Genomic DNA, 23,747 nt, shown 5'->3' with positions numbered 1-23,747 from the left:
TTCCTTCCTTCCTTCCTCCTCCTCCTCCTCCTCCTCCTCCTCCTCCTCCTCCTCCTCCTCCTCCTCTTCCCCTCTCTCTCCCCTTCTACCCTTTAAACAAAACTTTTTGCTCTTGCCTTGGCATTTCCGGGTGTTCAGTCTCCACACCAGGGGAATGAAACCCAATCCTGATTTCCCAGAACCGGTGTCAGAAGCACTGGTGGGATGTGAGCCTGCCTTGGAGTAGGGCTATACTAATTGTTCTTTTAGTGACTGTAACAGAGAACCAAATAATAAAGGCTTAAGAAAGGTAGAAATTTATTTCTCTCCTATGTGATAGTCCAGTGGCAGCATCCTAAAATGGCAGCTCCAAGGTTGCAGAGGCCCAGGCTCCTTCTAGCTTGTTGCTCAGTCATTCAGAGGACATGGGCCACTCCATGCAGGATGATCCACTCCACATCTTCATTCCAACCAGCAGAAAAAGGAGGGGGTGGGAGATATCTACCCCTTCTTCTTTCCTTTTATATCTTATATGGCCACACTTGCTGCAGGGATTTAGGAAATGCAGCTTTAACTAGAATGGCTAGCTAAAAAGTCAGTGACTCTATTACCATAGAAAAGGGTAATTGGATTTGGGGGGATAACAGACAGTCTCATTCTCAGAGAAAACCACAGCTAAGACACAGCAATAAAATTTTGATATCTTTTGAGTCCCTGGATCCAACTGTGCCTGAAGCAGACACAATTGCCTTCTCAATTATATGAGCTATCAATTTTCTTTTTGGTACATACCTGTTTGAATAGGATTTCAACTACTTAAAGCCAAAAAACTCTGATTAATACAGTGAGATATAAAGCGCTTAGTGGATGCCCAGCTCAGACTAGAAGCCCGTGGTGGGCATGTTAATATTATTACTCCTCTGCAGTGGCCGCTCGGCTCCTTGTCTGCTTTCTCCACTGGCTTATTCTTCCTATAGGCAATGAGAGCTCACGTGCTCTTTCCGTCTTCACGGCCCTTACTGACTTGGGATAGGGTAATTTCCTTCTGTTTCTGATGGAATTTCAAATCTTCACTCTCCTATGTACACATCAGGAAAGACATTGCCCTCCAAAAGTCGGGGAGTCCCCCACAGCCTCCCTCCATGTGCGGCAGGGTCCACTCTGGCATCCACAGGAACTCTCAATGCCTTTCTCGGGGTTCTCGGTTTTCTCTGCCTTTTTGTTACCATCGTGGCCACCCTGCGTGCTAATGTCATGGGAGTGAGGGTCCAGGACTCAGAGGGCAGAGGGGCAGGGGCTGATGGGCTGGAGTTGAGGCGGGGTTACCAGAAAATGCAGAGCCCCACCAGGGGACACAGCTTTCCAGGAGAGGGGTACCCGGCCCCCATGGCTGTAGAAGCCAGGTCCCAAGTTGCCCAAGGGGCCTGTGACCTGGAGGGAGGAGAGGGCCACCTCAGCTTGCGGAGGCAGAAGGTGTGTGCCGGGTCCCCTCCTTCTGCCGTAGCACAAAGTCCCCAGGGGCAGCTGGACTCATTGCGTAGAAGACGTTGGCGTTGTCAGGAATCAGGAGCTCTGGCCAGGCATGGAGATGGTGGTGGGTTCACAAAGGACCTGGGCAACTTTCTACCATTTGTTCTAGAGCCTCAACAGCCTTGGGTCCCTCCAGCTAGTGCTGACCCAACCTCATTCTCTTCTCACTGGGGACAGTGACAACTCCCCAGCGCCTGGGCCACCTCCTACCATTCCTGCAGTGGGGTCTAAAGTGCTCACCCCACAACTCCCCGCACACCTCCCCCTCCCCCTACCACTTCCCAGCCAAGTTCAGGCTGCGGTCACCATGAACTTGGATGACTTGCTACTTCCCATCTGCTCGGGTTCATGGCCTTTGCAGTTTCATACATTCTTTCCCAATGTCCAGCCACCCTTCCGCCATGACTCTTGCCTCTCCATGTCCAAGACTAGGCAGCCTCTGACCTGCCTCCACACTGAACAACCTCATGCTCCCTGCCTTGGGTTCAAGAGCATGTGGCTGTCTCCTATTCCAAGTTCAGGCATCTCCAGGGTCCCCAGGGTGAGCCTCAACAACCTCGTTTCCTCCTGTATCTAAGCTCAGACACCCCGTCATCTTCTGCCCCTCCAGGTTGAGCCCCCCCAAAAAAACCTCATGATCCTACAAATTTAAAGTTGGACAAACTTCTAGTCCCTCCTTGCATTTGACCAGGACAATCTCATTGGCTCATAAATCCTAGGAAGCCAAACTTCAGTGCCCCCTCCATCACACCGGACCAGGACAACCTCCTACCTGGCTCAGCGTGAGGGTGGGAAATAGTACAATGTTACCTGAACCCACAGGGTATCTTCCTCCTCCTCTCCCCACCCTGCTCCATCTTACCCCTAACTGTGCCTAAAACACCTTGTGGCCCTGTGAGCCCAGGTAACGCTGGGCTCCAGCCTTGGCCCTGGCCAGACGGCTACTTTCCCACCTGCCTCCCAGTCTGGTGCTCCCAGCTGTCCCTGCTCACCCCTGTCCCCAGGAAGGACTTGGAAGAGCTGGTAGTCACGGGCCCAGGGCTGGGACACATTGTGCTTCTGTAGGGCTCGCTGCACGACACTGGGGGTTTTGTCCTGACTAGTAAGCTGGAAGAGGGGGGCAGGAGGTGAGGGGGAGGGCCCCAGCCCCAAGGGCAGGCTGTCCCCAGCAAGCCTCCAGCCCAGCCCCTCACCAGGATGCTCCGATAGAGGTTCCCATGGTTGTTGTCAATGCTGATGCGAATCACACGGGCCTCTGAGCTCTGCTGCCCAGGGAGGGGGATGCGAGGACTGGTCAGGGACAGGTCCGGGCCCAGGGGCAGCTGTAGGCAGTGGGGGGGGCAGAGGCATCCGCAGTGCTGATGGGTGGGAGACCACAAGGCCCCTCCCCCAGTGGTCTATTCAATAGGCCCACGGTTATATTCCCCAGCACACACAATCAAACGTCCCTCCACAGCCCCAGAGTCAGGGACACACAATTAGGGGACACAAGCAGGCCCACATATGCGCCAGCCCATCATACCTAGACCCCGTCTCCCTGTTACAGAAACAAATGTGCACATGACCCAGATACACACAGACCCGCATTCACACGCAAATCCTGTGTACAGGAAGGCAGAATGTGTTCACACACGCTTTCGCGCCTGTTGTACACCCGCGAGCCCATGCCAGTGAACAGCGCCACCCACGGTGTCCAGCCCACAGTTCCCTTCAGGGGTGCAGGTTCCTAGGGACACACTTGAGTAAGAGGGTGAGCAGGAGCTCCCTCCAGATCTGTGCCAGGAGGTGGGTGACCCATCCAACGTGGCTATGGAGACCCACACGGTCTCTTGGATGGATCCCAGAGAACTCAATGGGTCCCACACTCCTGTGTACACACACACACACACACACACACACACAGCCCTCCATGCAGACACAGGCAGGCGTGGTACCTTGGTGCTGGGGCCCTGGGGCCCTGGAGAAGCAGGGGGTCCAAGATGACGGTCCTCAGATCTAGGGCTGGATGGGGGGGACCCTGGGGACAGACTGGGGGGACACAGAGCCTGAGGTGGAAGCGGCCCTGACCCCTGGCTCTGCTGTCTCCAGGCTGTCTTCTACCTGGGATACCCACCTGGAGGTGGGCGATGAGGGGTCTCCAGGACTGCTGCCAGGGGACGAGTTTTTCTCTCGGGACAGCTTCCTGAGGACGGAGACAGGGGGTGAGGCTGAGGCCAGACTCAGCCCTGGGACAGCCCCCAGTATCTGCCCATGCACCCCCAGCAGCCCCCAAGACTCACGCACTGAGACGTTTAGTGAGGCTGATGCGTCTCCGGACACGCGGGGAAGTGGGACAGGACGCGGCTGGTGGCTCGATGACCCGGGAGACTCGGTAGCTAAGGGGTCAGTGTGTTGATGGGGGTTGGGTCCAGGCATCAGAGAGAGATGAGGAGACAGGAGTCAGCGTCAGTTGGGGTCAAGTTTGGGTGTGAGGGGAAGAAGCTGGGGGTTAGTCCGGGTCAGGAAGGAAAGCAGGTCAGTGAGGGATTAGGGCTCTTTAGGGATGGGGTGGGATGGCTTGAGTGGCAGGTCTACCAGGACTTGCAGAGTGAGAATAAGATGAATCGGGTCAAGGCTAAAGTTCAGGACCAGGTCATTCCTGGGACCACAGTGAAGGTCATGGATTTGAGAGAATGAGAAACAATGGGGACAGTTGAGTCTAGTGGTCAGGAAGACATCCAGGCTAGTCCATTGCTCAGAACCAGGGGTCAGTTATTAGGGTCATAGACTCAGATGGCAGAAGTTGCGAAGGGACTCATCATCAGATAGGTTCAGGTAGGGAAGAGGACAGATGGACAGTGGTTGCAGGTGGAAGTCGAAATGGCAGGGGGGGTCAAGTGTGGGATTACAGGTCAGTGGTGACCCTTGAACTAGGCTGGAGGTCACAGGTGGGGACCCAGGCTCAGATGTGGGTCTTGAAAGGAGCCAGGGAAGTGCACTGGGTGAGCAGGACCCTGCGTGTGATCCAGGGTCAGCTGGGGTGGGGAAGGGCTAGGCCACAGGGTGGTCACCTCTGCTCCTCACTGAGCTGGCGCTGGGCACGCAGGGCAGCCAGGACAGGTGGGTGGGGGCTGAGGCTGTAGCTCCGACAGCGCCTCTGCAGCTGCTGGATGCGGGCCAGGATCTCCCATTCCTGAGGGGGCAGTGGCTGAGACCCTGCCCCCCTGCCCACACCTCAGGCCACCTCCTTATATCCACCCCAATGCCACTCACCTTCCTCCTCTTCTCAAAGTTGATCAGATCCCCCTGGGGGCAAAGTTTATTTGAACTAGAGCCATCAGAGTCAAGGTTAAAGGGTCAAGGTCAAGAGCTAAGAAGTCAGGAGCTCCACTGTGCTCAGGGGGCTGGGGTCAGGAGTACAAGGCAGGACCCAGGGTGAGTGGTGAGGCCTACTGTGCTGGGGTAAGTGCAGCTGGGATCAAGGGTCAAGGGTCAGACCTCCAACATGTCCGGCAGAGCTGTGTCCAGCATAACCAGGTCCGTGAGAAAGGTGCCAAGGTAGGGAACAGGACCTGGGGACAGTTTCTGCTGCCCCCAAAGCTCGAGTCACTAGCCGTCGACACTGACCCCCTCACCTCCCATCCCTCCCCAGGGTCCCCCTCGACCCCCATCCCAAACTGGAACACTCACCGAAGGTAGGCTTCCTGGAGGGTTGTCCTCTTGTTGGGCTCCCTCAGTGGCCTCCTCCTGGGGGGGAGAGAAGGACTGAGTGGCCCTGGGATCTCCTTAGACCCTTCCTCAGAGAGGTCGCCTCAAGACCCACCATGTACACCCCTCCTTCTTTCAAGAATCACAAGCGAGTTTTCAAGCCAACCCCAGGAGGGGGCTACCCCGGGGAAAGTGCACGTGGAGAGAGAGGGAGAGCAGGGGTGCTGGGGGGCACAGAAGGGAATCCTTGTCCCCAGCCTGGATGGGACAGGCCCACTGGGAATTTGGTTCATCCTTGCTCTGCCTGCTCGTCATGCGGTCACTGGAATAGACAGCGCTGCATTCTGCATCTCCCTGTCCAGGGCTGGAGTCCCCCTGCTCCTGGGACAGTGATCATGCCTGGTTGGTGGCACAGCAGGAATAGCACCTGGTACACAGTAGGTGCTTAAGCAGGGCTTGTCCCTTGAACTCTCATTATTTGAATATGCCTTCACTAACAAGGCATTTATTGAGCACCTACTGAGTGCCATTCACCATCCTGGGTGCTGAGTAGACAGCAGTGAATGAGAGAGACAGAATTCCTGTCCTGATGGAGACCCAGGGAGGGAGACAGCAGCAGCCAGGCCAACCCCATGACAGCAGGGCAGGGACAAGGGCAATAATGCAGGCGGGGGCATGTGGAGATGAGGGGGCGCGGCGGGGCCTCTGTGGGTACCCGAGACCTGCAGGAGTGAACAAGTCGCACACTTATCTTGAGGGTTCCAGGCCTCACACTCCATCTATCTGGATTCTAAGAACCAGCTCCTGGTTGTAATTAGAACCTAACTCTTGCCTAAAGCGAATCCGGCTTGTTGGCCCACATTTAAAAATCTTGCTTATCAAGGTAAATCCCCAGCACAATTTTTTTCACACTTGGCTTTGACTTTGACCTTCAGTAACCTTCCCTCATGACTTCTTGGATATTGTTGAATGAATAAATAAGGTTGTGGCCCATTGCGAACTCTAATGGAAATAGCAGAGAAAATTAAAATGTGAGGCTGAGTATGGACGGGAGAATTGTCACTGCTGAAATGCAGGGAAAGGACATTGTGACAAGGACAAGAGGATGCCTCCTGCCTGGCCCCAAGTCCCCTTGCTGGGCCTGGGATTCACTGGGTTCCAAGTCTGTCTGTACCTGGGAAAGAATCTCTCTGCTACTGAGGTGGTTGTTTTCATCCGAGAAAATCTGTGAAAGTTTCCTGAAAGTGGATAACGGTTCCCTGGAAGGACAGAGAAGGGTGGTCAGGGGTCAGGAGCTGAGAAGGTCAGAGCTGGGATGGGGTGGCCCCCACCCTCAATCCAGGCTCACCGGCTCACAGCCCCCCAGCTGCGCTTGAGCCTATAGATGGGGTTAGACTGCAGGGCGGACAGAATGGCTCGCAAAGAAGAGAAGTTCCGCAGTTCTCGGCAGCACTGATGGGGTGGAGGTGCTGGTCACACCCCTAATCTGATTCCCAGGCACCAGGCACCTTTGATCTTGTGACTTCTGACCCCCAAGTCTCTCCCCACACGTGACAAGCTAAGCCTCTTCCTCCTCCTCTGGGAGACCCCTCCCTCTCCGGACTCGGCCAGCTGCTCCCTCTGAACTTGGCTTCTCCTGGTCCCTGGGTCCTAGACGTGTCCACAGCCCCTCTTCTGGACCTAGAACCCTCCTCCCTGAACCCAAGTCACCACAGGTATCAACTTACTTCCCCTCCCATCGCCTGGACACATGCCCCTCTCTGTCCCGACCCCCCCTCCCCAGTTCTTCTCATTTTTCAGGCTCCAGGCTCCGGCCTCACCTCTGCCCAGCCTCCCTCAGGATGCCTCCAGTCTTCTTCCCTCCCCATCTCCCCCACTCTCAGCCTCTCAGCCCAGCCGTCCCAAGCTCCTCCCATCTCTAACCCCAACTCCTCTCCTTCCCCCGCAGGTGCCCTGGCCCCGCCCTGTGCCCCTGACCCATCTCACTCTCTCCCGCCCCTCGGCACACACCTGGGCTATGCGGATCCACTTCTCGATCCGCTGTGCTCTCTGCGCGGCTGCCAGTCCCGGTGCCCCGAGTACGGAGCCCAGCACACAGCCGGTCACTGCATTGAACTGGGCCACAGTGGCACGCACAGTGGGGGCAACGCCTGAGGCCCCTGGGCGGTCCCGCTGCGACCACACCGAGCCCAGGCACTCGCAGGAACGCACCCGTGAAAAGAGCTCCTGATCAGGGGAAGGCGCGTAGGGTAGGGGCTCAGCAACCCGCCTCCCCTCTACATCCCCACCCTGCCACCGTCTGCAGTCCTCACCACATCCATAAGGGTCAGCTGCTCGGCCACCTCGCCCACACTGAAGTCCAGGAGGTCGGGACCTTCCCGCCTAGGCCCTTCCTCCTCTTCCACGAAGCCCTCCGGAGAGTCTGGTCTGGGGGACTGGGCCCTGGGAGGTCCTGAGAATTGATATGTGGTTTAAAATGCTCACTTGGGCCAGGCCCAGTAGCGCAGGCCTATGATCCCAGCAGCTTGGGAGGCTGAGGGAGTATGATCGCAAGTTCAAAGCCAGCCTCAGCAGTTTAGCAAAGCCCTAACAACTCAGTGAGACCCTGTCTCTAAATAAAATACCACAAAAGGGCTGGGGATGTGGCTCAGTGGTTAAGTGCCCTGGGTTCCGTGGGGGAAGGGGAATCAAAACCCTCAAATTGAATCCAGAGTTGCCTGTGTGATCTTGGGCTAATCCTTTTATGCTCAACCTCACCTTCCTCATCTATAGAGTGAATTCCCTGAGTATTTTAAAAGATGTAATAGCAACAATAATGAATACCTCACTGGGGGCCTGGGGTTGTGGCTCAGTGGTAGAGTGCTCGCTTAGTATGCATGAGGTACTGGGTTCAATCCTCAGCACCACATAAATGCGAAATAAAGATATTGTGCCCACTTAAACCTAAAAAGTAAAGATTTTTTAAAAAATTAATACCTCATATGAATTAACTTGCTAGCTCAGGGCACTAACTCCATTGAAGGAGGTGCTATAATTTATCCACCATTTAAGGTGGGGAAACTGAGGCACAGAACAATTTGCCCCTAAATCACATCTTCAGTAAAGGGCAGAGCAGAGATTTGAAGTGGAAAGCAGGATTTGGAGGTTGTATTAAGATCAGACTCTTCTGTCCTCTTTTGGAGAGAGGGAAGGTTGTTGTCGGAAAGTTCCAAATTTAGGGATGGGGTGTAGCTCAATGGTAGAGTCTAGCATGTGCAGAGCCTGGGTATTCATCCCTAGCACCACAAAGAAAAAAGTCCCAAATTCAAACTCAGGCTTGTCCACCAGCCTTGCTGTGCAAATCAAGATAAAACATGCCTTTTAATCTCTTTGTGCCTTAACTTCTTTATCTGAATTGTTTTAAAAGAGCAAATGAGTTATGCATACCAGACTGCTATAAAGTATTCCATAAACCTGAATGATTTTTCTGTGGTGGGTTTCAATGGTGGCGCCCCCTAGGGGACATTTTGGGGAAAAGATCTTGCTTCCTGGAAGGATGACTGCATAGCTAATTTAGCCTCCCCAAAGACAGTGGCCCTCCAGAGATTTGTATTATGGGAAAAAATCTATTTACTATAATTTGCACCTAGAATCTGATTGTTTTGCTCATAAGCAATTTTTTTTTTTGCTTCAAGGATGCAAGGACCTTGAGATTCTGAACTTTGTTTGGAAATTGCAAGTATTATTCACCATTTGGAAAGCAATGTCACCATTGTCTATATAGCTGTCTTTGCATTGTCAGTGCACTCTCTGGCACTAGTTGGTATTCGTGGCTGTCACCTTCACTGTGATACTACTACAGGTGTCACTGGACACCCTCATCATGTGTCCAAGTGAGTCATGCCAAGGCATTAGTACACCAAAAACATCTTTATGCCAGGCCTGGTGTTGCACACCTGAAATCCCAGCGGCTCCGCTTGAGGCAGGAGGATCAAAAGTTCAAAGCCAGCCTCAGCAATTTACTGAGGCCCTAAGCAACTTAGCAAGACCCTATCTCTAAGGAGATACCAAAAAAGGTCTGTGGTATGGATCTGTGGTTAAGCACCCTGGGTTCAATTCCTGATGAAAAAAAAACAAAAAACAAAAAAACAAACATCAAAACCTGTTATTATTGTATAAGTGACTTTCATTATTTCTCCCTCATATGATACTATCATATTGTCCTAAAATTATCTTTGCTTAATTATCTCTTTCATTTCAAATTAGACATGTAGCATTACAAAATATTAATTTTTGTGAGAGTTGGGGGAAAAATTGCACCTAAACCTAATCTAATGTTTAGATTTCTGAGCAATGAGGGGGAACAGAGGAACACCTGCATGGCACTATGGGAAACCAGCAGGTGAAGAAGAATGTGAGACACACCTTAGGACAACCCCCCCACCCCCCCCACACACACAGTATCCAAGAAAAGGCAAGGGAAGGGGAGAACTGTTATAGAATAGTGGAGGCCTGGGAAAGAAACAGTCAAATTCCTTGAGTGGAATTTCTTTGCATTCCAATTTGAAGAAACGTTATAAAACAGATAATTTAGGAACAATGAGGTTATCTCATATGGACTTAAAATATGGTAAGTATTTCTGAATTTCCTGAAATGTTTATGGACATGAAGGTTATGTTTTAAAAGCCCTCATCAGTTACAAGTACATACCCAAGGTAATTAAGTCTGAGACATCCTTTTTTTTTTTTTTGGTCTAATTGAAAATTGTTGAAGTTAAGTAATAAGTGACTAAATGTTTTTTATACTAGTCTCTCTACTTCTGCATATGTCTGAAGTTTTCCACAGGAAAAAGTAAACTCAAAATAAAGATGTTAGGGCTGGGGTTATAGCTCAGTGGTAGAGCACTTGCCTAGCACATGTGAGGCCCTGGATTCAATCCTCAGTACCACATAAAAATAAATAAATAAAATAAAGGTATTTTGTTCATCTACAACTAAAGATAATTACAAAAAAAGTGTGTTTCAGACACTAGCACATGGTAGGTATTCAATAAATGTTCATTTTTCTCCTCTGACCGCAAGGGCTTACAGCCCTGCTTTTTAAAAATGTTGATTTTGTGTTTACTTGCAGTAATGGAGATAGAACACAGGATTTTCCCCCATGTTAGGCAAGTGTTCCACCACTCAGCTACACCCCAGGCCCTTTTTAAATTTTTCTTTTGAGATGAATTCTCACTAAATTGCTGAGGCTGGCCTCAAATTTGGGATCCTCCTGTCTCCGCCTCTCCAGTAGCTGGGATTGCAGGTGTGCACCATGTCCCACTACAGCAGATAGAATTTTCTGCCATGGTCAACATGTGCTCTACCTGAACACTTCAGTGTGGTTACCAATCTTTGGAAATGTGACCAGCATAATGGCAAAAGTGAATTTTTATTTTAAAAAATTAACAAATTTTATTTTGATTAACTTAAATAGCCACAAAGGCTAGTAACTACCGCATTGGACTATGTGATTCTAAAGACTTGAGATTCACTGATTAAACCTTGAAGGCAAGGGAGGGAAGGAGCGGGGTGCAAATATATTAACAACTGAGATTTTGTCACCAGGGATAGAGAAAGTGGCTGCCACTTTGGAAAGCAGAGAGGAATGTGGCCACTTTAATCTTGGGATTAAAGGATAAGGATTAAGGAGATAGAAGCTTTCGTGATAAGGATCAGATCAAACACAGATGGGTGAAAGCTGATACTCTGTAAGCAGGATACAATTATTCTGTCAACTAATCCATGTGATTCCTGCTCCTGGGGGCAGAGTCAGGACAAGACTAATATGATCCTCCTCTCCTGTGCTCACAGGCCACAGAAATGAACAAAAGCTAGAATCCAGGGAGGGATGTCAAGAGTGTTGTACAGAAAAATAAGAAAGACTAAGTGGACACACAGGTTGGGAGGGGTTGTCTGTTAGGAGACGGCCAAAGAAAGCCACTGTGAGTGAGGAGGTGACATGTCAACAAAGACCTGAGTGAGGTTTATAGATATTTCCCCCTACTCCAAAAATGTTCAATATCAGTGGTCAACAACTTTTTTCCTATAAAGGACCAGACAGCTTGCTGGCATCTGGTCTATAATATAATATCAATATGACTAATGGCTGACATTTTATTATAAGTGGTAGATATCTAATAATGAAGGATCGGTAAAATAATAGTATTGGCCAAGTCCCCATTGTTTGTTTTCTTGCTTACTGAATAACTTTCCTGAGGAATTGGGAGCCCTAGTCCATGGTTACATGGCCAGAACCAGTGGCTGAATATTTAATGAATGAATAAAGAGCCTAATGAAATAAACACTGTTATCACCGCTCCCCGCCCTTTTCAGTTCAGAGAGGTGAAGTGATTTATCCATGATCACACAGTTAGCAAATAACAAAACTGGGATTCGAACCCAGGTCCCTAGCCCAAGGGCAGAGTAACTTTGGATAGAGGGGGAGCAAAGGCAAATACTAATTCTTTGATAAAGAGTTAAGATCTTCATTTTACAGAGGGGAGAACTGAGTCTCAAGGTGGTTTAGAAACCTTGCCCAAGATCTGTGATTCTGAGAGTGGGGAGGAAGTTGGAAGGATAGACAGCGTGGGACTGCCTTCTCAGTGCACAACGGGTACCCAGAATCCCTCACCTGCCCAAGTCACCAGTAGCTCCTCTTCTTGTTGCTTTCCCTCAGGCTCCTCTGAGAAATTCTCCAGAAGCTTCTCTGCTTCCTGGGCCTCAGCACTCCCTGGGGCTGCCCAGCCCAGAAAAAGTAGGACACTGCCCAGGTCTGGGTGGGTAGGAGGGTCACAGAAATCCTGAGGGTGGTCCCGTAGCCAGGAGCCCAGCACAGATACCACAGCCCTGGACAGAGGAGCAGGCTCAGAGCTGGGCCCAGAGCTTGGGAGCTCCCAACCTTTCAGGTTAGCAAGCCTCCAGCCCTCAGACCTCAAGACTGACCATTGACCTTGGAAATACTTTCCTCCCTCCACCCCACTCATCCCCCACCTTTCAGGGCGGCCAACCTCAAGTTCTTATTGAAGCTCAGATCTTGTCCTTCCGTCTTCTTGTTCTCTACCCTGGGAAGAAGCCCTCATCAGATGAAAGGGGGTCGCCAGAGGGTGCTTAGAAGGAGGGCTCTGGGGTGGGGAGTGTTTCCTGGTTCCAAACCTGGGGAGGTGGGGGAAGGAACCCAGGTGGGAATCTGGGGATGAGAACCTGCAGGTTTCTGAGGGCCACTGACCTGGAAGGTGGGGGTGGGGGCGGCGGCGGTGGCAACAGATATTCCAACACTCGGGCAGTGGGCACAAAGGCCCTGTGGGTGGCCAGGAAAGCAGGCACAAAGCCCGGGTCCTGCTCCCGGTCTCCTGACACCAGCTCGCTCACCAGCCTCTCCAGCCGAGCGGCCCTGAGCGCCCGCACCTTGCTGGTGCGGTAGTGGAGGAAGGTATCGGCAGCGGGAGTGGGGGTCTGCGGGGGGGGGGCAGGGAGGGGCGGCAGTGAGAGACCAGGAGCCCCCATGCCCCTTTTCATTCACGGCCATCACTAGCCATTCCATCTGATCTTATCTATTCCTCTGAATCTGAATATTTCTGATTTATTATTTTGCTTTGTCCACAAAGGACTCTCCAGCAACCGGTTCCAGGCATCTTTGTCCTCCTGAGTCCTGACCTCGGTCCCTCACTTTGCCAACCCTGGGCTTCTGTGGCCCTCCAGTCACGCTCCACCGGCTGTGCTGAGGCCCCACCTACCCTCACCTGGCTGCTTCCAAACTTCACCGCTCTTTCCTGCTCTGACCCACTAAACCGACTTCCCCAGAGCCGTCTGTCTAGTTCTGCCCTTACCTGGTTACCCCAGGTCCCGCTCAGGAACGCACCATCGCCCAGCCTCACTATTTCCTGGATCTACCCCCACTCACCAAGTTGCCCCCAGGTACCCTTCTACCCTCACCTGGTCACTTTTAAGCTCCGCCCTTCCTTCGAGCCCCACTGCTCCTGGCGGCCCAAGCTTTGCTCTCCAGCTTCTCCCTCACCCGGTCACTCCCTGGTCTCGCCCTTCAACCCGTCCTCACCTGGTCGCCTCTTCCCCCACCCCCCAGCCCCTTCCTCACCTGGCTGCCCCCAGGACCCTCCCCCGGGCTCCGGCGCTGACTGCGCTGCCTGCGCAGGGAGACACTGTACACCGCGCCGTCCTCGGTCTCCTCACCCCAGTCCTGCACCGGCGCCTGGACGGGAGGCGGGCTCAGGACAGTCCCGGGGCCACGGCTCAAGTTAGCCGTTGGAACTCAAGCCTGGCCTTCCGGGGGTTCCCGCTTCCCGCGGGGGTCTACAAGACTCGGCAGGGCAGGTCCCAGGTGGTGCCCTCCCGCCCTGGGTACCCTCCTCCCAGGTTCTGAAGGGGTGGGGTGGCATTTGTGGAGTCCTAGGGTTCAGTCTCATGGATGTTTCTGACGCCTCCTTCAGCTGCACCCAAAGACCCCCGCCCACGAACCAGCCACTTCACTGGGTCAAGAGCCCTGAGTCCCGAAGTGGGGACGGAGGCAGATCCGATTTGAGTCCTAGGGGTGGGAACCTTAAGTTTTTGGACCGGGGGCGGGTCACCGGGTCGTGAGGTTCCGAGATCCCCAACCCCCTTACCAGGGCGAGCTCCTGGCCCGCCGACCGCTCCATGGCCCACACCCGTCCTGCTCTGCGGCGCCGCTGAGTGAGGCGGAAGGGCCGGCGGGCAGTGGCTGAGCTCTGGGGCAGGCGGGGCGGGCGGGGCGGGGCGGCCGGTCTCGCTTGGGCGGGCTGACCCGGGACTCTGGTGGCCCCCCGCCCGACCGCAAGGCCCAGGCCCACCTCGGAGAGACCCCGGTTCTACCAGTGGGCGTCTATCAACCTGCCTCAGGAGAGGGCGCGTCTGTCCCCGAGGGAGGGCTTCCTTCTCTATCCTCAGGTGTGGAGGGCTGAAGTTGTGTATAGCTAAGGGAGGGCAGGTATGTGTCCCCAGGCCGAGTCCTCTGTCCTCAAGTGGCAGGGCTGCTCCGCCCCAGGTGTGGGGGTATCCCTCGTGACTTTATGCATCAGCTGATAGGAGTCATCACGCCCCAGGTTGGAAGGGGCTGTCTGCGGCCCTGGGTTTTATGGGACGATGTCTTTTCAGTCGTGCAGGGGGTCAAGAAGAGGTGAATACCCAGGAGGCTGGTCGGTGACCTTTATTGCGCGATTCTGAGGCCAGCGCTGACCCGCCTCGGGAGATTTACTGTGGGAACATCTAGTCCGGCCCCCTCTCCTCCGGGCGGCCACTGGCCTGCCAAGCTCCCCGTCCGGGCCTCATCCAGCCCTTGAAGGGGCCCCATGGACCCGTGACTGGACCCAGAGGAGTCGGGGGCTCTGAAGGGGAATGGAGGCTCCAGATGGGCAAGATGCGAATCTAGGACCTCCGCGAGCGGCTGCGCTTCTTGCTGCGGGTTTCGATTAATTTCTGGGAGCGGATCTTGAGAGAAGCGCGGCTCACCACTACGCTGTCCTCCTCCTCACTCTCCTCTTCGTCTGCGAGGGCACGGGGCGATGCGGCGAGCGGCTCCCCAAGCTCAGATCAGACTTTCCTCCCCAGCCATCACCACCCTCCCCACCTCCACCTTGGCCCAGAGCCCGTGCTCAGACCACCTCTTGCCGCCCCAAACCCCACGCCCTTTTCCAGCCAGCACTGACCGAAGAACTTGTCCTTGGAACTGGCAAGGTGCAGGGGGATGCGAGTGTTGTACTGGGGCAGCTTTCCTTCTAAGGTGGCATAGAACTAAGTGGAGGGGGTAGAGAGGGAGGTGAGGGCGAGGCTGGGGCCCCAGGGAAGTTCCTCTCCCCTCCTCCATGCCGATTCCAGAGACCACTACCCACTCCTATTTAGTTTTGACTCCAGCCCGGCTGCGTCCCTCATTCTCACCAGACACTCCGATGCCCAGCTGCACCCACTTGTCACTCAGGCCCACCGCGGGTCTTTGGGGTCCTGCCACTAAATCTCTGGATGCCCACCCTGAATCCCCCAGTCTCGCCCTCTGGCCTCGCGAGACCCACTGCAGCTCTCTTGGCTCCTCTCCCGTTTGTAAAAGGCTCACTCCACACGTTTTCCCTAAGACCCCTTTCCAGCTCCTGAGCTTCTCCAACTTGGCCTCCTAAAGGCTGCCCCGCCCCCTCAGCCCCAGGGTCTCCTGGGTCCTGCCCCGTGGCTTCAGGGGCACCTCGCGGTCGGCGATGTGACGCAGCATCTCCGGCACATCGTGGCTCTCGAGCTGTGCCTGCAGTTTCAGCAACTTTTCCTCCACGAGGCCCAGCAGGTTCTGCAGATAGTCCCCAGCGTTGGGATCTAATTCCTTTCCCGCAAAGCGGCCGTTCTCCTGTGGCCAGCGAGAGCCAGGTCAGTTGCAAGAGGCTGGGCCTCTGGGGGCTGGGCCACCAAGCTGGGGTTTTCCCTCAGGGACTCGGCTGCAGAGGGGAGGAGCCACCCACTGGGCTGGAGCTTACTCCAGGCGCCCGGACTCTGAAATCAAAGGCCACGCCTTGAGGGCGGGCCTCTGAACTCCAGGGGCATAAAAAGGGAGCGGGGAGGCCTCTTGGTGAAGGGTAGAAACGCGAGGAAGGCAGTAGTGACCTTCTGAAAACATGGACTTGTGCAACGACAGGGTGGGGCTTCTCCTGTCTCCGGCCGCTCCAGGATTGGAGGCGGGCCTCTGAGGTTTGGGGTGGGGGGAGAGTAGGCCTTTCCCATGGGGAGCGGAGTCAGGCAGGTCAAGGTATCTAAAATCCTAAGCCTCCTGGGGGTAGAGAGGCTTTACCAGGGATATGGGGCGGGGACTCCGGTGAGTGGGGAGGGGCTTTCCTGTAGGCGGAGCTTTTGACATCCTGGGTTCCCTGGGCCTAGGCGGCGGTACCCCCAAGCTTGACTGAACCTCTAAAGTCCTAAGAGGCTGTGGGCGGGAGCCGTTCGAGGGCGGGGCCTACCACTTTGACGTGATTCAGCTTGCTCGCCAGGTGCTCAAGGTTTTCCTTAGTCGTCTGCATCGCCCTCAAGGTGCGCTCCAGCTGATCCTGTGCGTCAGCGTGTCGCTGCCCCTCGGTCTTGAGGTTCTCCTGCATCTCAGTTTGCATCTTCTGCTGGCTGCAGGGAGGGGAGAAGTCACCACCGAGCACTGCCGACCCCGCCCTCCCTCCGGCCTCCCTTGAGCACCCTGGCCTCACCTCACCATCATGGCCTCCCCAGAGTACTTGAGGTCTTCGAGCTCCCTCTGTAACCGCCGCTTCTCTTCCTTTAGCCTCGTCAGCGTCTGTTGGTTCTCACTCTTAAGAGCCTCCAACTGAGCGAAAGTGTCGCCCTGGGCCACAAACCGCCGCACCACGGACTGCGGACCACCCAGCCCCAGTCAGAGCCTAGGGAGGCACCGGCCTGCTCCGTCTCCTCTCCTTCCTCCCCGCCACACAGGATAAGTGGTCTAAGCTGGTGGCTTCGGCAAACTGATGTATGGGGGCAGTGGGGGTCGGACTTGGGGTTGCCTCAAGAGTGTACAAAATCCTGGACAAATCCTCTTTCTTGCGCCCCTGTCTACATTTGAGCTGGCCAAAATCGATATGGAGTGGGGGACAGAGCAGCCGTGAGCATAGCTGCTTTCCAAAATTAACGTGCCAGCAACTTCTGCAGGGAATCTCGTCCATTCTCACTAGTAATACCGGCGTCTGGGGAGCCATCCGCTCACCGGACACACTTCTGAAAAGGGGTTTGCCTTGGTGCCCCAGATGATCCCATATTTGGGAGTTCAGGGCCTCCTGGGGATCAACTTGGGAGCAGCGGCAAGGTCACAGAGAACCCAAAGGGTACAGACTAGTGTTCCTCAGTGGAAACCGGGCACTTTAAGGGGACACAGGAGCCTTGAAATTTTTTCAAGTCAGGTGCGGTGGCACACGCCTGTAATCCCAGTGGTTTGGGAGGCTGAGGCAGAAGGATTGAGAGTTCAAAGCCAGCCTCAGGGAGCTGGGATTGTAACTCAGTGGTAAAGCCCTTGCCTCGCATGTGTGAGGCCCTGGATTCGATAAAAATAAAGATATTGTGTCCGTCTGCAACTAAAAAAAAAAACATTAAAAAGAAAAATCCAGCTTCAGCAATTTAGCAAGATCCTGTCTCTAAATAAAATATATTTTAAAAGGGTTGGGGATGTGGCTCAGTGATTAAGTGATTAAGTGTCCCTGGGTTCAATTCCTGGTATCAAAAAAAAGGAAGAATAAGAAGAAATTTTTCAAAGAGGACAACTGTAAATTGTGAGAGACAGGACAAGACGAGTCCTCCCCGGGGGGACAGGCCAAAGAAGTCAGCGCAGGGAGGAGAGGAAGCATGTAGGCAGTCCCGTGGGTCCTGTGTAAAGGGCAGCAGTTTCTCCGGTGGGGGTGGGTAGCTGAGGGGAAAGGGGGGTCTCTCAAGAAGACAGCAAGTGCGTGCGCAGAAGCCTAGGCCGGCGAGAGGGGAGGCGGAGTGTGGCGGTCTCCCTCCCCTGGACGCGGCTGGGGTCCGTCTGGGGAGGGAGAGGGCTACCGCGGCACTCACGTGCGTTTCTGCTACGCCGGTGGCGTCCTTGACCTTGCCGAAAATCGTCTCCATTTGGTACATGTTCCAGCGCCGTCGCAGCTCCTCGTCCTTGGCGCGCAGGTGGTCCTGCAGGGTGTCGTCGGACTGCAGCAGTATGTGCTCCCGCTGAGTCTGCTCTTGGAGTGAGTCAAGGCCAGGGTCCGTTGGTGGACAGAGGTTTGGGGCCAAGGCTGGGAGGGGACAGGGTTCAAACTGGGGAGTGGGGGCCGTGCAAAGACCTGGAGCCAGGTAAGAACACTTGGGCGGGGATCAGAGGACTGGCACGAGGTGGCTTCAGAGCCAGCACAAAGGGGAGGAGTCAAGAGAGGGGCGGGCTATCAGCAGGGTCAGATTTAGGTCAGGGGGGCCTGGTCAGAAGGGGGAAGGGTGAGTGGAGACCAGGAGTAAGGGGAGGTTCTGGCAGTGCCAAAATGGGCACTTAGGTGCGAGGGAAGGAGAGAGAGGAGGGCAGGATGTGGATGCGGTGGATGTGGGAGGAGCCCTCGCACCAAGTGGAGGTGGAGTCAGGGAGGGCGGGGTTAGAGTAGGAAAGGGTCCAGGGTGAGGGCTAATGGGGACATGACTGGGAAGGGACAAGGCCAGGTCGTGTTGGGTTTGGGCTGGTCACGAAGCCCTGCACCCCTGGGTGCGCCCACCTTGCGCTCCATGCGCTCGTTCTGCAGTTTCTTCTCCTCAGCACGCTTCTTGCAATCACTTATGAAGCGCTCGCGGCTCTTGCGTTCTCGAATCACGGTCTCCTCCAGATACTGCAGCTGGTTCTGGAGGGCGAGCAGAGGGGCAGCTGGTACCCATGTCGGCTGGAGGCAGAGCGCACAGGCCCCGGTAGACACTGCCGGGACAGGTCGGCAGGGTGTGGTGGACAGACAAGAGCGGCTCAGGCGAGGCTGGGTTCAGATTCTGGGGAGGAGACCTTGACAGATGGGCTGGCACCTTGGCAATGTCCCGTGCGTTGAGGGCCTCCTGATTCACCACGTGCAGTTCCTCCACCTCCTGTTTGGTTCTCACCACCTCAGCCTCCATGGAGTCCAGACGGTTGTCCAAGTTGAGGCTCTCCTCCTGGGCATGGGAGTGCGACAGGTCTGTGGCTGTGGTTCGGGGCAGACCTGCCCTCCTCCCGCCAAGCAGGCCTAGTCCCTACCTGGAGATAGGCCTTGAGCTGCAGGTACACATTGGTAATGTGTTCTGCCTCTTCCGCCTTCATCCGGGCCTTCTCCAGGCGGTTCTCCAGGTTCCTCAAGGTCTGGTGGGCAGCAGGGCTGGCTGAGTCCCCTCCCTCCTCCATTCCTCCCCGGCCCCAGCTCCCCAGGCCTCGCCTTGTGCCTCCTTATGCGAGGAGGCCCTACCTTGGCCTCCTCCGTGTTGCAGTTTTGTGCCTGGGTCATCTCTAGCTGGCGAAGGCTGTGCTGCAGCTGGAGCTCCTCCAGTCGCTTCTGCCTCAACACTACCTGGTGCCGCAGGGCATTTACCTGCTTCACCTTCTCGCTCAGCTGGTGGTCCAGGTGCTCCAGGGCCTGCTGCAGGAGGACAAGTGCGAGAGCAGGGGCCTGAGTCTTTTAGTTCCCCCCTTCTCCCACAGAGTGGCCTTGATCTCCCTTTTTTAAAAATTCTATTTATTTATTTATTTATTGTTTAATTTTTTTGTAGTTGTAGATGGGCAGAATGCCTTTATTTTATCTGTTAATTTTTATGTGGTGCTGAGGCTCGAACCCAGTGCCTCACACATGCTAGGCAAGCGCTCTACCACTGAGCCACAGCCCCTTCAACTCCCTTCTTATCAGGTCCCTGCAGATTTTCTTTGATGGACTCAGTCTCCAAATTTCCACCCACCTCCCTGGCCATTCAGTCTCTGGTCTCCGTGTCTTTTGTTTTCGGAGAGAGGTGGTCACAGACTCTCCTCCTGGTTCATGCCCTCCCCACTGGTGATCTCACACAGTCTCAGGGGCTTAGAGGCCATCTCTACACTGAACACACCTGAACTAGGCCTCCCCTTATCCCACATGCAGACTCTCAAAATCATCCCTTCCAAAAGCACCCGATTGTCTCGCCAACGAGTCCTTCTGCCATTTTTCCCATCTGGGCTCATGGCAGCTCCATTCATACTCAAACCCCAAATCTTGCTGGGGGGATAGCTCAGTCATAAAATGTCTGCTTAACTGGGTTCAGTACCCAGCACCAAAAACAGACAAAAAAAAAATTCCCAAACTTTGATGCCATCAAAGATTTTTCTCCCACATATATCTCATTTGTTAGCAAATTCTCTCTTTCTCTGTCAGGTTTCCCGGGAGGTATCTCTTTCCTTCAACCTCTACCATTTTGGTAGTAGTGCAGGCCAAAGCATCTTTCACCTGGATGACTTCTCCTCTTGCCTCCCCTCCTGTCTGTTGAAGTCTATTTTCCACTTCAAGGAACCATGACACTCCGTGTCATGGTCGAGGCCAGGATGGGTCTCCCTGCCTTGCCTCACTCTTCCCCAGCTATCCTGGTCTTCACCTGGTCTCCGCACTCGATGCTTCTTCTTACCTCAGGGACTTTGCACTTGCTGTTCCCTCTGCCAGGAGTTCTTTTCCCATATTTTTTCTAATGTTCCATTCCCAGCTCGTTTGGAAAGAGGTCTTTGCTGACTTCACTCCCGATCTGAAGTACCAGTATTTGCCCTTCTCTAGTAAATGACACTGATTTATTTATTTCTCTTATGGTTGCTGGAATTCCTTTGTTCTTACCTCTGTTCTTACCCCCCCCCCCCCCGCCAAGTGATGAGGTCCCTAGGTTTCTCAGGTTGGCCTCAAACTCCTGGGCTCAAGAGATCCTTCCACCCAGCCTCCCACATGGCTGGGACTATAGGCTGTACCACCATTCCCAAATTTTGGAGGAGGTTTTGTTTCGTTTTTGGGTCTTGTTGGTCATCTTCTCTGCAAGAATATGAGCTTCTTGGAAGGGAGACTTGATCTGTTTTGTCACTGCATGGTCCCTGACACCTAACACCATGTCAAACACAGAGCCAGTGCTTAATAGAGATATCTTCGAGGAGTAAATGATTGGCAGCCCGTGTAGGGAAAGGTCTGGAGAGGTGGAAAGTGGCAGCAGGAAGTCCAGTGAGAAGGGTACCCAGGATGGAGTCAAGGGAGCTGGTCAGTGGGTGAGGCAAACCTGGCCTGTCCTGTTCTTCAGGTATGGCTTCTCTGATTTCCATTCTTGAATTACTGCCTGGACCACTTTCTCATCTCCCTGCAAGGAGAGGAGCCCGTCACCCCTCACTCAGGCCACCTGCATGCCCCCAGCACCCAGCCATCCACCTCTTCACCCTCACCTGAAGCAGGTCCGTCAGTTGCAGCTGGAGAATTTTGGTCTCCTCTCGGAGCTGGCTGATGGTGTCCTGGTTCTTCTTGATGTTCCACTGGGAGCTCTCATAAAAGGCTTTCCGGTCACTCTCTGGGGGCAGGTGAGGTGGGCAGACAGAAGCTCAGTGTCATTAGGTAGGCGGATGGGACTTCCCAGAGGGAAGATCTTCTTGCAATCAATCTTCAACTTAATATTATAATGATACTTGAAGATGGAGAGAAGATGGTTAACCGGCGCAGGGAAATAACTTCCAACATTCTCTTGTACTGTAGGATAACTATGGCTGACAGCAAGTCAATTGTACATATCAAAATGGTACAGAGGATTTTGGGTGTTCTCCAAAGAAATGACAAATGTCTGTGAATATGCCAATTACCTTGACGGGTACACATTGTGCACATGCCTTGAAATGTCTTACCATCCCCTCAAAATACATGTTAAAGTAGTTTGTTTTCAGCCCTTATTTATGTGTTGGGTGCTGGACTCAGGTCTTTCCAGGTACTCAATATCACATGCCAGTAAGTACACATCATACCCATTTCACAGATGAGAAAACCGAGGCTCAGATTGGTTTAAATTGCTCAACATCACAAGCAATCTTGCTCCTGCATCCACACCTTCAACAGCTATTCAAGATTATCTCCTTCTCCTCTTTTTTTTTTTTCTTTTCCAGAACTAGGGACTGAACCTAGGAGTGCTCTACTACTGAGCTACATCCCAGCACTTTTAAATAAATTTTGAGACAAGGTCTTGCTTAATTTCCCAGGCTGGCCTCAAACTTTTCATCTTCCTGCCTCAGCCTCCCTAGTACCTAGGTTATAGGTGTGGGCCACCGCCCCCCCCAGAAATATTCTTAGTAAAACCAATAATGATTTACACACAAGGATTTCCCAAATATCTGCTCAACTGATGTTTTGGCTGAATAATTTGCTGTGGGAAGCTGTTGTGTGCCTTGTAGGATGTTAAACTGTATCCTGGCTTTGGCACAATAGATGCCAGGAGCAGCTGCTCTCCAGCAGTGTAACAACCATAAATGTCTCCAGACATTGCCACAGGAAGGACAAGATTGCCCTATCCATGAGAACTATTAGTTCTCGCTTTATAATACTTTATCATATACCTGGCACCTTTCTAATCACTTTATACATTCCAAGTAGCCACCTTGCACTGTTACTATTTCCATTTTACAGATGGAAAAACAGCAAGTAGGTTCATGTTAAATGGCCCGAGGTCAAACAACTATTATGCAGAGTCAGGTTTGATCTCAAAAATTCTGTTTTTTTTTTTTTTTTAACTACTACATGAATGATATGGAAGAACCGAAATTACAGTAAATATGAAATACAATCCAGTCAGTTCACTCTCTCATTGTTTCTGGCAGTGCCGAGGATTGAACTCAGGGATCACACATGCTAGGCAAGCACTATTACCACGGAGCTACCTACCCAACCCCTACCCCAGTCAGTTCTGAGCTCAGAAGTTTGAAAAGAGAGATGAGGAAAACCATGAATGAGTATGAGTGTTTCTTTTCGTTTTGTTTTTGTTTGGGGTACTGGAAATTGAATCCAAGGGCGCTTTACCACTAAGCTCCAGCTCCAGTCCTTTCTACTTTTTATTTTGAGACAGGGCCTCGTAAAGTTTCTGAGGCTGGCCTCAGACTTGGGATCCTCCTGCCTTAGCCTCCCAAGTCGCTGGGATTGGAAACTTGCTCCACCAAGCCCGACAGAAGCGTGAGTTTTTGCCTCCAGAAACTTGTCCACCTAGATTCATACTAGTGAAACTCCTTTGTCACACCATGCCTAGTCAAACTGGGTGGTCACTGTTGACCCTCGATCCTTCTGGGTCCTCTGGAGCCATCTTACCTAATAGTTGAATCTTCCTTTGCAACTCAACCACCTGTGCGTGCACAGAAGTCTTCACCGCCCCGCGGAGGGATTCTGCCTTGGAACTGCGTGCGGGCCAGGCCTGTGCTCGCGTAGCGTGCTTGCCTCGGGGATAGCCATACTTGGCCTGAGCCTTACTGCCCTTGGCTTTGGAAGAGGCTGTAGAGACCTGGTCCTGAGCAGTCAGGGCGTTGAGAGAGGCCGCCCTGCACAGAGGAGACGTCATGACTGGGTTGGGGCCAAGGACTGCTAGGAGCTAGAGGAGCAATAGGAGTCCGCTGCTCCGGTTCGGGATCCGTCAGCTCTGGTTCCTCGGGCGCCTGGAATGCACTTTCCGACGGCTTGGCTGGCCCTCTCAGCATCTCGCGGTTGCTAGGTAACCTCCTCCGCCCCCTCCCTCCGAAGTTCCCCTGGAGATCGCCTGCGTTCCACCCTACGACTCTCATTGGCTGATGACGCGCAGAAGGACGGTCTCTGAAGGGGACGAGGCCTAGCCGCGATGCAGTCACGTGTTCATCGCATTTTTTTTTTTTTTTTTTCCTTTTTCTTCTCCCGCTGGGGGTTCACCGGCATTTTTCAGGAACTTTCTGTTCCGGTTGCAGGAGCCGCCACTCCCAAGATGGAGGTACTCTGCGCCGCCATTAAGCGCGATGCTTCTGATCTATCGTCTCTTAAGACTTCACAGTCCTGCCCAAGATGGCCGTCTCAGTTCCG

At 53.5% G+C, this 23,747-nt stretch overlaps 2 protein-coding genes across 6 annotated transcripts; both read right to left on the bottom strand.

Annotated features, from left to right (window-relative positions):
- Positions 1-1,118: 1,118 nt before the first annotated feature.
- On the bottom strand, positions 1,119-13,868 carry Rgl3 (ral guanine nucleotide dissociation stimulator like 3). 3 transcript variants are annotated; one of them, XM_026399805.2, is made up of 19 exons: positions 13,836-13,868; positions 13,310-13,423; positions 12,443-12,669; positions 12,225-12,278; positions 11,849-12,063; positions 7,509-7,648; positions 7,207-7,422; positions 6,545-6,648; positions 6,371-6,455; positions 5,179-5,235; positions 4,987-5,073; positions 4,762-4,794; positions 4,560-4,681; positions 3,789-3,884; positions 3,619-3,691; positions 3,444-3,554; positions 2,703-2,831; positions 2,502-2,616; positions 1,119-1,551 (listed from the first exon to the last, which is right to left on the bottom strand). In XM_026399805.2, the coding sequence occupies exons 1-19, from the start codon at positions 13,866-13,868 to the stop codon at positions 1,433-1,435; spliced, it is 2,130 nt and encodes a 709-aa protein (XP_026255590.2). In that variant the 3' UTR covers positions 1,119-1,432. The 3 variants fall into 3 exon arrangements, with proteins under 3 accessions (XP_026255590.2, XP_077651899.1, XP_026255591.2); XM_077795773.1 differs by having other exon boundaries at positions 3,429-3,537; positions 3,623-3,691; XM_026399806.2 differs by having other exon boundaries at positions 3,444-3,537; positions 3,623-3,691.
- Positions 13,869-14,330: 462 nt separating this feature from the next.
- On the bottom strand, positions 14,331-23,720 carry Odad3 (outer dynein arm docking complex subunit 3). Of its 3 annotated transcripts, XM_026399663.2 has the most exons (13): positions 23,013-23,720; positions 21,119-21,240; positions 20,959-21,036; positions 19,155-19,325; positions 18,950-19,051; positions 18,742-18,867; positions 18,447-18,569; positions 17,770-17,922; positions 16,416-16,576; positions 16,179-16,335; positions 15,419-15,574; positions 14,895-14,979; positions 14,331-14,732 (listed from the first exon to the last, which is right to left on the bottom strand). In XM_026399663.2, the coding sequence occupies exons 1-13, from the start codon at positions 23,257-23,259 to the stop codon at positions 14,614-14,616; spliced, it is 1,800 nt and encodes a 599-aa protein (XP_026255448.2). In that variant the 5' UTR covers positions 23,260-23,720; the 3' UTR covers positions 14,331-14,613. The 3 variants fall into 3 exon arrangements, with proteins under 3 accessions (XP_026255448.2, XP_026255449.2, XP_077652503.1); XM_026399664.2 differs by lacking the exon at positions 20,959-21,036; XM_077796377.1 differs by lacking the exon at positions 20,959-21,036 and having other exon boundaries at positions 19,155-19,322.
- Between the last annotated feature and the right edge of the window lie 27 nt (positions 23,721-23,747).

Source organism: Urocitellus parryii, chromosome 3, assembly GCF_045843805.1.
Source record: "Urocitellus parryii isolate mUroPar1 chromosome 3, mUroPar1.hap1, whole genome shotgun sequence".
NCBI lineage: Eukaryota > Metazoa > Chordata > Mammalia > Rodentia > Sciuridae > Urocitellus > Urocitellus parryii.
Note: the sequence above shows the minus strand (reverse complement) of the source record. Positions and strands in the feature narration are given on the sequence as shown.